Source organism: Pantherophis guttatus, chromosome 6 (assembly GCF_059756535.1).
Source record: "Pantherophis guttatus breed Tessera chromosome 6, ASM5975653v1, whole genome shotgun sequence".
Taxonomy (NCBI): Eukaryota; Metazoa; Chordata; class Lepidosauria; order Squamata; family Colubridae; genus Pantherophis; species Pantherophis guttatus.
Window position 1 is genome coordinate 76,753,535 of NC_142068.1, and position 12,198 is coordinate 76,765,732.

Consider the following 12,198-nt stretch of genomic DNA (forward strand, 5'->3'; position numbering starts at 1 on the left):
AAAGTTAAGAAAAAAAATGTCACAGAGAAAGAAAGGTGTGTGCTGTACACCTTTACCTATGGCTGAGACATGGAATGGGACAATTTGTCATGGCCAACTAACTGTGACCAAGTTGCCATGGAACAAATCACCACAGGACAATTCAACAAATACAAACAAATACAATTCAACAAATACAAACAAATACAAAATACAATACATCAAATACAAAAGTTAAATTAAGTTAACTGTTGTGACCTAGGCCCAAGTAGTACAGGAGCCCAAGGAGCCTTGGTAGTACAGTGGTTTAATGCACCCTGTTATTAACACAGCTGCCTGCAATTTCTGCAGGTTCGAATCTTACCAAGCTCAGCCTTCCATCCTTTCGAAGGTAGGTTAAATGAGGACCCAGTTTGTGGGGGCAATAAGCTGACTTTGTATAAATATACAAAAGTATGAAGGCTATTGCTTAACGCATTGTAAGCCGCCCTGAGTCTCCGGAGAAGGGCGGCATATAAATCAAATTTTTTAAAAAAAAGTAGTTATTACCAGACACAATCATTCCTAAACAAACATATTTTATTAGAACAGCCGAGAATTTATTCATTCTCAGCTTAGTCCAAATTAATTCCTAAACAGGTCCTTTTTCATAAAAGTCTTTCGGCCTTATCACAAACTTTTGTCTTTTTGGCATCCTGCCAAAGGCTTTTCTTGGCAAAGGCCTAAGAAGTTCAGAAACAAGAGACGCTGACAAGAAACAAATGTAGCAAGGTGGTTTCCTACTAAGAGCCCAAGAGCCTTTGCTGCTCTTTTAAGCCTTATGGGAGAGGCCAATCATCTCCTGGCCTTACTCCCGAGTCGTCCTTTTTGCTTTAGCTGCTCTTGCCTTCTGACAGCTCTTTGCATGCGTGCACAGGCTCCTCCTGTTCCTCTGCCTCTCTGCTATCTGCCTCTGGAGGCTCCGGAGTCCGTGCATCGCTCCCAGATGGCCCTGGTTCCATCTCTGCCGCCGATGCAGAGCCCTCGTCCGGGCCTTCCCCTGACTCCAGGACTGGCCCATTGTCCTCCCTAGCCTCCTCACTGTCCGACTCCGCTGCCAACTCCGCACGCTGCTGGTGGACCACAACATCAACGGAACTATGGCCAATAATAATAAAATTCAGAAAGTCAGTCCAGAAATACAAGAGTTACAATAACTTTGACAAAAACGTGGTCCCCAATAATAAAAGTAACTGAATGAAACAATTAACACAGCATTGAATTGTCCTGCAGTGAGTTGTCCCATGGCAACCCCTAGATCCCCGAGAAACCTTCTGCTTTCTTCACATGACCTGCTAGACTGATTCAACAAAGTTCACCTCCCTTTCCTTTCTCCTCAAAGACATCATGGTGTCTCTTCCACTGTGATTAAATCATGTCGTTGGAAGTTTAGAGATGAATCATTGCCTTTCACTACTGCTATGAAACCAGTGGTGATATTCAGCCAGTTCTATCCGGTTTGGGCGAACTGGTAGCGGCAGCTGCGGGAGGCTCCACCCACCCGCCCAGAAGTATCATGTCCCGTTTTTGATGGTCTGCAGATGTGCAGAAGGCTCTGAACATGCGCAGAGGTGGTGTATGTGCTCACATTTGCAAACCGGTAGCAAAGGTAAGTGAATACCATCTCTGTATGAAACACTTCCCTTGATATGTGTCTGTTCTCTTCAGGACCACGAGGCAACTTTAGTCGACCTTTGGAGATATCAAGATTAACAGCCTTCATAATTCCCATTTGCATGCTGGTTGGGAATCTGTAAACCTGTGTTCACAACATCTCTGGAGAGCACCAAGTTGGGGAAAGACCTTGGTGACTTCTCTTCAAGGGTGTTAACGTTGCAGTGAGATCCTTTGTGCCCCATCTGGAGCTTCCTCCTCCAGCCTGTGAATTAGGAGCATTTCACCTTCCCAAAACCCCAAGAAGGAGAGAAGTTGATTTAAGCCATGCTTTTTTAATGTGCATTGCTCTTTCTCTTTTCTCTCTGCCTGGTGCACGGGCACAGAATCAAACAGCCTGCCGTGAAGCTCCATGGAAACAAGGAGAACCTGTGCAAACCTTGTCACATGACCCAGCTTGCCTCCGTCTGTGGCTCCGACGGCCATACTTACAGCTCTGTGGTAAGGAAGACAACAATATTTGACCCTGAAAATAAGAAGGGATGGGGAGTAGAGGGAGGGACAGCTTTGGGCTTGCAGAGGATCAGCCTACTTTATAACAGATTGGGTATTTTTCTTGGGATCAGTGAGAGGACGTGAACATTCGCATGTACAGTACAGGTAGTCCTTGAGTTACGGCCACAATTGAGCCCCAAAATTTACGTTGCTAACTGAAACATTTGTTCAGTGAGTTTTGCCCCGTTTTCTTGCCACAGTTCTTGGGTGAATCACTGCATTTGTTCAGCTAGTAACACCGTCATTAAGCGAATCTGGCTTCCCCAATGACTTTGCTTGACAGAAGGTCTCAAAAAGGGATCACACGATCCAGGACACTGCAGCTGTCATAAATATGAGTCAGTTGCCAGGCCTCCGGATTTTGATCATGTGACCGTGAAGATGCTGTAACGGTTGTGGGGAAATGGCCATAAGTCACTTTTTTCAGGGCCGTTGTAACTTTGAACGGTCACTAAATGAACTGTTGTAAGTCGAGGACTACCTGTAGCTGGTACCTGTTGCAAAGGCCCATCAGTTAGAATTCCACAGAACTAATTCTGTAAAGTATTACAGTATGTGGGTAAAATCATTCCGTTTTTAACAGAGTCATATGTTATTCTTACCACACCTGCCCATTCTACCCTCACAACAACTGCTGTGAGATGCATTTGGCTGGAGAAGATACCCAAAGGGAGAAGAGGAAAAAACCCATTACCCTCAAGCTGCTTGGATTTCAACTCCCACTAGTCTTGACTAACATGGTAGAGGAATTTGGGAAATTGTTACTCAAAATACCTGGAGGCTCCAGATTGCCTGCCCAGGCAGGCACTAATTGCCTTGTGCATTGTCTCATTCCCTTTGCAACTACTCCGAAGTTACCTTGAGGTAATGTTTAGCTTGCTTCTTTCAGCAGGCTATTTACACATGCACTACTAAGATGCATGGATTTTGATAAGGGGAATCAAACCTCTCTCTCGCAACTCTTCATTCTTAGCCGCAGCAGTATATTAAGGAAAAGCTTAATCTGTTTAGTTTCTGCAGCCTCGGCTGTATTTTGAGGGCACAGAAATGACAGCACTGACATCCTGATAACAAATTACCACATCCTTTCAATTTAGAGTGGTTTAGAGTGGCCCGTTGAATTTAATCTGCCGTTTCCTGTGGCAGCGGCTGCAACGATTGCTCGTGTCCTGAAATTGGAACAAACGTTTTCTCATGAGCTAGCGTGCTCACAAAGTTGCTTTAAGAGTAAAAACGTGATTCCCGGGAGGAAAAGTGATATATAAATGTAATAAATCAACTTGATCTGTATCGCACAAGCTCTTGATCATGCGGGAAGCTTGGTTCTATCGCTTGTAAAGCGATGAGAAAGGAAACTCAAGAGAAATTGATATTTGAAGTTTTCTTCTGAGCTATGAAACTGGGGAGGACTTTTTGACATTCAAATATAGGAAGCACTTGTCACTTTATTGTCGCTAAATAAATGCTTACTTTTATATTAGCAGAGACACCGAACTGATGTTACCCACATAACCACATAAGATAACACCTATTGTATTTTTGCTTATAATAACAACGATGGCTCTTTTGTCAAGAGATAAGCCGTATAAAGAATTTTATATATATGTAATAATATATAAAGTGTTAATGTCAGGGTTTCAAGCAACACCTCCAATGAAATCAAACTCCGAGGCTTGAATTTCCTCAAAGCTAATTGTTATTAGAGATGTCATATTGGCACTTTTGGGAAAACCCGAATCTGAGAGCTTCCGGGTTTTCCTCACTCAAAAGAAAGTTCAAGTCCTTGCCCTTCACCCACATGTGCATCACACGAACCAATCAGGTACCCTCTGGAACAGAAGATACCTCCTCATTCTTCTCAGCATAGCTGCAGGGCACAATGGCCTTGACTTTCTGGAAAGAATGTTATTTTGACTACATATCATCTTCACTCCATACAATCCCCCCCTCCCCTCCCATTTTCCCACAGTAGAATTTGTGGCAGGCCTGAAGGCTCAAAGGTGCTCAAAGGTAAAAGATGGCTTCCAGGTCTGACATAAAGTGGGGGAGGGATATAAGCTCCTTTAGATGTCTTCAATTTTCTAGGGGAAAATTGCAAATAACTATCAGTGATCTTGATTAGGGGGAAAAAAGGAGTTTGTGTCCATATGTTGGCATCAAGATGGCAAACATCATCCCTTGGTGGCAATAGCAACAATTAAAAATAGATTTACTTGCCTGGAATACGTCGTAGGTAAAGCTAATTTCTTTTAAATGGTTGGATAACAATAAAACATTGCCAGAATTTGTTTGGGCAAAGCAAATACGTTGGATAATGACAAAGGGGTATAGTTAGAATGGTAAAAATGTGTTTTGCATGCCTTACATTATATTCAGGACAATCTGCCTTATGTTATAATGGGACTTCCAGAATCAAAGCTTATTTGGGTAAACTTGTTGTGCTGTCTTGTCCTATTTTTTCCTTCTAATAGAAGGAAAGAAGAAGACTAACAGAGCAAACAGAAGGCTAGTAGAGTGAGGGGGTAAGCTTTTAATTCCTGCTATCAATATGGAGTCCCTTGTGAAGAATTATCTTCCCCTTATGGAAAACTGAAATTAGTATATTCTTCCTAGTACAAAGACCCAGATTCATTTAATTACCATATCAAGCTGGGCCATGCCAGTCTAATCAAAGCTCATTATAAGCACTGGAAGCTTTCAAGAAGAGACTGGACTACCATCTGTCAGAAATGGTGTAAGGTCTCCTACTTGGGAAGGGGTTTGGACTAGATGACCTATCAGCAGGGGTGAAATCCAGCAGGTTCTGACAGGTTCTGGAGAACCGGTAGCGGAAATTTTGAGCAGTTCGGAGAACAGGTAGTGGAAATTTTGAGTAGTTCAGAGAACTGGCAAATACCACCTCTGACTGGCCCCAGAGTGGGGTGGGAATGGAGTTTTTGCAATATCCTTCCCCCAGGAATGGAGAGGGAATGGGGATTTGTAGCATCCTTCCCCTGGAGTGGGGTGGGAATGGAGATTTTGCAGTATCCTTCCCCTGCCACACCCACCAAGCCACACCCACAGAACTGGTAGTAAAAAAAATTGGATTTCACTTAACAATCGGGTGACTAACTTATCAATTTCAGTGATTCACTTAACAACCATATGAAGCAACGGTCTTAAATATGAACTAATTGCCAAGCACCTGAACTTTTTTTTTAACTTTTTTTAAAAATAATTTTTATTAATATATTCTATACACCAATACACATATTTAAGACCGTTGCTTCATACGGTCCCCTTTTGTGACCTTCTTCTAAGGAAAGTCAACGGGGAAGCCAGATTCACTTAACAATCGGGTGACTAACTTATCAATTTCAGTGATTCACTTAACAACGGTGGCAAGAAAAGTTGTAAACATGAGGCAAAATTCACTTAATAACTGTCTCACTTAGCAACAGAAATTCTGGGCTCAAGTGTGGTCATAATTTTGGTCAGTATGTTCACCATCTTGAATTATATAAAAAATGGATAGATATTTATGTAGGGAAAGAAAGAAAGAAAGAAAGAAAGAAAGAAAGAAAGAAAGAAAGAAAGAAAGAAAGAAAGAAAGAAAGGAAAAAAAAGAATAAAATAAAATAAAAGAATATAAAATATAAAATAAAATAAAATAACAAATAATAAATAGAATAAAATAAAATAACAAATAATAAATAGAATAAAATAAAATAACAAATAATAATGAATAGAATAGAATACTATAAAACAAAATAAAATTAAATGTAAAATAAAATAAATAACTAGAATAAAATAAAATAACAAATAATAACTAGAATAGAATAAAATAATAATATAATAATATAATATAATATAATTAATATAATATAATATACTATTATAATAATATAATAATATAATATAATAATATAATATAATATAATATAATATAATTATAATATAATATAATATAATATAATATAATATAATATAATATAATATAATATAATATAATATAATATAATATAATATAATATAATATATCCCTGCTACCAGCAAAGGCCCCTCTTCCCATACATCCCATAGAAGGAATGTTTTATCCTCCGCAAGACATCTACCATCTCATTCAATGTAATCGACTTGTCATTTTCTACCAGTAAGTCTGACACTCTTCCACTGGGCATCATCATTTATTAAAATCCTTGTGCTCAGGTCAACTAATGACTGGAGGACGTGCTTATAGCTTGCAGGAAAGGAGCTGTCAGTTTGCAATTATGCATCTAAGAATGTTGGGAAGCCTTTGCCCGATTAGTTCCAAATAGAGGCCACAGCAAGAAATTTCATTTGGGAAGATTAACTTTTAAGAAGATCCATTATGCCTTGCTTTGAGTTCCTTGTGGCTTGAAATTTAAATAACAAAGCCATAACAGGATCAAATAGCCAGCCTGCTACTAACTAAATCCTTCCTGCTCAATCTGCTTCTGCAATTTAAAAAGTCTGAGTGAAGAGTGATCCATATTGAAGTGACTGAAGAGTGATCCTCTTGTCTGGATTATTGTAACACTCTCTACATGGGGCTCCCCTTGAGGTGCACTCGGAGGCTCCAACTGGTGCAGAGTGCGGCCGCGCGGGTGGTTATGGGAGCAACGTGGAATTCCCATGTAACACCTCTCCTGCGCAAGCTGCACTGGCTCCCGGTGGTCTTCCAAGTGCGCTTCAAGGTTTTGGTTATTACCTTTAAAGCGCTCCATGGCTTAGGACCTGGTTATCTACGGGACCGCCTGCTACCACCAATAGCCTCCCACTGGCCAGTACGCTCCCATAGAGAGGGGCTCCTCGGGGTGCCATCGGCCAAACAATGTCGACTGGTGGCCCCTAGGGGGAGAGCCTTCTCTGTGGGGGCACCTACGAACTGGAATGAGCTCCCCCCGGAGATACAGAAGATCCTGGATCTGCGCACCTTCCGTCGCGCGCTTAAGACTTTTTTATTTCATCAAGGTGGCCTGGCCTAAATCTTCTCCCCTTTTAAATGTAAATTTTAATTTGTTTTAAATTATGGGGTATTTTAATTTCAGCCAAATTATTTAATTCATTTTTAATCTATTTTAAATTTTTGTATTGAGTCCTTCAGGAGAAGGGCGGTATAGAAATTCAATAAAATAAAATAAAATAAATAAATAAATATTGCTGAAAACATTGAAGGAGGAGAACTGGGTTACTCGTCTGATGTATTGCTGGAGAGTAAAGCCTTAGATGTATCCATCACCTGCTGTGCCAAGAAGCAGGGCATTTAATGTGTTTAGACTGAATTGTAAGCAGGACCACTTATACCAGGGGTGTCAAACTCGATTTCATTGAGGGCTGCATCAGGGTTGTGTTTGACCTCGGAGGGCCAGGGTAGGCGTGGCCAGGATGGGCATGGCCAGCTCACTCATGTTGGGGGCTGGCCTGTGGCGGCCCGAGCACTCTGCCAGCAAAAATGGGCTCTCGAGTTCCGTTTTCACCTGCGATGGCCTCCTGTAATCCTCTACCAGCGAAAACGTAGCTCATGAGGGCCGCCCGCAGCCCTCGCAAGCTCCGTTTTCTCTGGCAGAGGCACCACAGGCCGGTCCTTCGCTGTTTACAGGACAGCCCCGCAGACCAGATCTAAGCACCCTGCTGGCCGAATGCATTCATCCGAGTGGGGTTTGAAAAGAGGAGGCCCCACATCACACGTGGTTAAGCTGATGTGCATTTAGATGTGATCCACCCCCAAACTTCAATGGAGCTCCCCTGTTAATAGTTAATTTCAGTATCTTGGCTTTGGTTGCAAAATCATTAACACAACAGACCTCTGGACACAAACAGTGACATTGCCTAACTTTTCATTTTAGTAGATTTACTGCTTTTAAGTGGATGGAATTTCATATATTTTAGTGAGGGGTAGCAGGGGTGGGCTGCTGGGGGTTTGCAGGGGTTCGGTAGAACCTCTAGCTAAGATTCTGTGCAGTTCGGAGAACCCCCAAATCCCACTCCTGGCTGGCCCCGCCCTGCCCACCCCTCCCAGGAGTCCCCATGTGGCCCGTTTTGGATGCAGGTAAGTGCAGGAGGCCCACGGAGGCTTGGGCAGGGCGAAAAACAGGCCTATCAGAAGTTCGGGAAGGTTGGAAATGGACCCAGATCCTGGAGAGGCTGCTTTCGCCCTCCTGGAGGCTCAAAGAAAGCCTCTGGAACCCGGGGAGGGCAAATACACCCCCCCCAATCATGGTGCAGGAGGTTGACTAGGCCACGCCCACCATGGCCATGCCCACCCAGCAACCAGGCAGAGAACCCCTTGCTAAAATTTTTGAAGTCCACTCCTGAGGGGTAGTGTGTTTTAGGAAGGTTCATGTTGTTGTGTTCTGTTCTGGTAAACAACCTTGAGTTTTAGTTTGGGCAATATATAAATATATGTAAGAATTATAACAATGCTGACAGAGAAAAAAAAGTCACAAGAGATACAGAATCAGTTCCGAACTGATTTATAAAGATCTTTATGGGTATTTATTCTTCAACAATTAGGGTTGCCAGGTCTGTTTCCAAAAAATAGCGGACAAGCGGGGGGGCGGTGTTAAGTAGTAAAAAAATAAACAAAAATACAATTAAATTATATATTTTCTTACAAACATTTTAACACGCCATTTTAGGTCAGTCGACACAAGCTACAATACATTTTAAAAATGTGAACTGTACATAATTTTATAATATATTTTTATTTTAATCTCATCATTAATTTTTTCGGAGAATCAAGTTCAATGGATATTCGATCTTTGTCTCATTCTAATTTATGAAAAAAAAAGACAAAACGCGATTCTCCTATCCTTATTCTCTTAGACTGTACAGCTTTAGATTACGTACCATTTCATCATAAAGCTTTTGAATTAAAAAAATGTCCACTATTTTGTGAAAAGAAATAGTGAACATAATGTGAAAAAAGGGACTATCCACTCAAATAGTGGACACCTGGCAACCCAACAATATATAGACCTTTTCCGGACATAGTGATATCTCACCGAAGATGATTACATTCAGATGTAGGGTAAAGGAACTATTTGGTTAAACTTGTAGAAAAATCATATTATGAATATAAAAAGAGCTACAAGGCATTCTTTTCAAACCATTGCTTCATTTCCAAACTCAAAGAACCAAGAATCGCTTTGAGAGGGCTATATAAATAAATAATTGTGCCAGGAATGCTAAAGTTAGGGTAATATCTGTGGACCAGAATAAGAATGCTGCAAAGATGTGCTCTCAAGGACCGTATGGGTCTGTGGCATTGCTGATACGACCACAGAAATATTGAATATATTTCAGAATTCACTTCACAGTGAAGTCCTGCTGCTCGGAATTCTGTAAGCAGAGACGCTTACTCACCTTATACAAAAAGTCAGTCAAGGGAACTCTTAAATATAAATCTACATTTATATTTTTCTTTCTTATAAAAGTAACAAGAAGGATTTTTTTTCCCTGGCATTTGTAGATGATTTTTCAAAACATGTTTGTTTATTTATTTGTTTGTCAACTTAATGAAGCTACCAATTCCATGAAAACTCTGGTGTACAATATTAAAAACAGCAAGGAACAGATTAATAAAGCAAAGAATGATACATGTTCAAAGGGGAAAAAGCTATTCTAATTAACTTGCAGTTTCCTATCAAGGACTTTCCACTCACTGTAGCCCAAAGCCAGAGGGGAAAGCAGGTTTTTGAAAGACCTTATAAATGCAATTGTCACCCAAAGGGGGGGAAAAATCACAAAGTGATTGTAAGAGCCTTGGTAGTACAGTGGTCTAAGGCACCCTGTTATTAAGCTGGTTATTAAGACCAGCTGCCTGCAATTATTGTAGGTTCGAATCTCGCCAAGGCTCAAGGTTGACTCAGCCTTCCATCCTTTCTAAGGTAGGTAAATTGAGGACCCAGTTGTGGGGGCAATAAGCTGACTTTGTATAAATATACAAAAGGATGAAGGCTATTGCTGAGCACATTGTAAGCCGCTCTGAGTCTCCGGAGAAGGGCGGCATATAAATCAAATAATAAAAAAAAAAAGTGCAATGGGTATGTGGCCAGAATGAGCAATAAATTTGGAGGAAACCTTAAGATTTTGCACACCAATTATTTTTATTATTATGTTGTGCTCAGCCACTGTTGCCAATAATATAACCAGTGCATTCTCTAGGCGTCATAAATAGAATGTTATTATTCATAAACACTTCTAGACATTGAACTGAGTAGTCCATTAGTGCCTGATCCAAAGCACATTAAGGCAGTGGTGAAATGTAAAATTTGTTACTACCAGTTCTGTGGGCGTGGCTTGGTGGGGGATAATATGACTGGGTGAGCGTGGCCAACTTTTTTTTTTTACTTTTAAAATCATTTTTTTCTACAACGTCTTCAGCCGAAAAGATTGTAAAAAATGCTTTTAAAAGCCTCTGACAATCCCAGCTGAGTTGCCTGATCATCAGAGGCTTCTTTTTTCTTTTAAAAGCCTCTGACAATCCCAACTGAGCCACGCGATCATCAGAGGCTTTTTTTTTTACTTTTAAAAGCATTTTTTCGGCCAAAGAAGTTGTAGAAAAAATGCTTTTAAAAATTAAAAAAAGAGCCTCTGATGATCGTGCGGCTCAGCTGGGCATGGGGGGTGGGCAGGGTAGTCTGGGCAGTTACCGCCTCCATCGCTACTGGATCGGGCGATCCGGTCCGAACCAGGAGCCTTTCACCCCTGCATTAAGGTACTTGGATCCAAGAAGTGTACTTACATTTCCAGAAGAAATGAGGGGTGAATTAAATTACAGAAGTCATGAAGGGGTATGTTTCCTAACACTGATGATGTTATCTAGTTGGGTTGTAAAATGTCCAAAGAAAACAACCAAGCTAAAAAAAAAGCACCAGAGACCTCACAATTCAACCCCGAGCAACAAATACGCTCTTCTGTTGGCATATTTCTGAGATGGGCTGCAAAGGCTATGCCAACCTTGAATTTGTTACAGAAATAGTTAGATTACATAGCATGGTCTGCTTTGATGACAGCCAACAATGTAGACATCCCAACTGCAACGAAACAATACAATAGTCTCAGGAAGAGTATGAGCCGGCCATTAATGGAGAAGTCTGCATCAAAAGATGATGGGCTGTTGTTCATAAAAGTTTTTAAGCCGAAGAGGAACGACTACTGTTCGGGGATGATATTGCAATGAGTTTCCTGCAGAAAAAAATGAGCTTGTCTGGTTGAACAGAAGTCTCTTGGTGTTCTAAGAATGAATCCAGAAGCAGACATATCTTAGTAGGAATATTTGTAAGATCTTGTTCTGTTCCCCTTCCCCACACAGGCAAACACACAACCAGGCACGCCTGCCAAGATTTTATTAAGCAAGCAGACTAGAAACCCTTGCAGATAAGAGTTTTGGCAGGGAACTGCAAAATGCCTGCCAAGTCAGTTTTCACTCACAGTCAGCAAGAGAGAGAGTTTCTCCTCAGTCCAGTTCAGTAGCAAAAAGTAATCCACGAAGCAAGAATTAGCCAAGGTCCAATCCAAAATATACACAAGCCAGATTTCAGGTAACGCGATGTGACTCTCAGGTTTTTAACTTTGACTGTCACAAAGCCTGAAGAGTAATCACACCCACTTTTATTCCTTGTGGGGTGTGGCTCAGTGACTCAGCTCAATCACTGACCCTCCCACACCTCTTTCGTTGCTGCGCATGCTTCTCCCTCCAACGCTTTGCTTTACTTTACTTTTATTTGATTTATATCCCGCCCTACTCCCAAAGGACTCAGGGCGGTGAACAGCCAACAATAAAATACATATATACAAAATTGCCTGGGATCAAGCCAGCCAGGATTCATCATCCTCGCCCCCTATCTGTTGTTGTTCCGATATGCTTTCCTCCTGGAATATCCCAGGCTGTTCCTCTTGGCCTTCGGATGGAACCTGAGGCATTGCCAGAGAGGAGGGTCCTGGAGAGGGAGACCTTATCAGTTCCTCCCCATCACCTTCTGAGTCCTCTTCCTCTGTTAGGAC

At 41.3% G+C, this 12,198-nt stretch overlaps 1 protein-coding gene across 1 annotated transcript in view; it reads left to right on the forward strand.

Annotated features, from left to right (window-relative positions):
* SPOCK2 (SPARC (osteonectin), cwcv and kazal like domains proteoglycan 2) overlaps positions 1-12,198 on the forward strand; it is a 117,992-nt gene that overhangs the window by 81,592 nt on the left and 24,202 nt on the right. Inside the window, exon 4 of the mRNA XM_034426000.3 lies at positions 2,019-2,133. Within this exon, the coding sequence (XP_034281891.1) occupies positions 2,019-2,133 (115 nt within the window). The remainder of the gene's footprint in view (positions 1-2,018; positions 2,134-12,198) is intronic.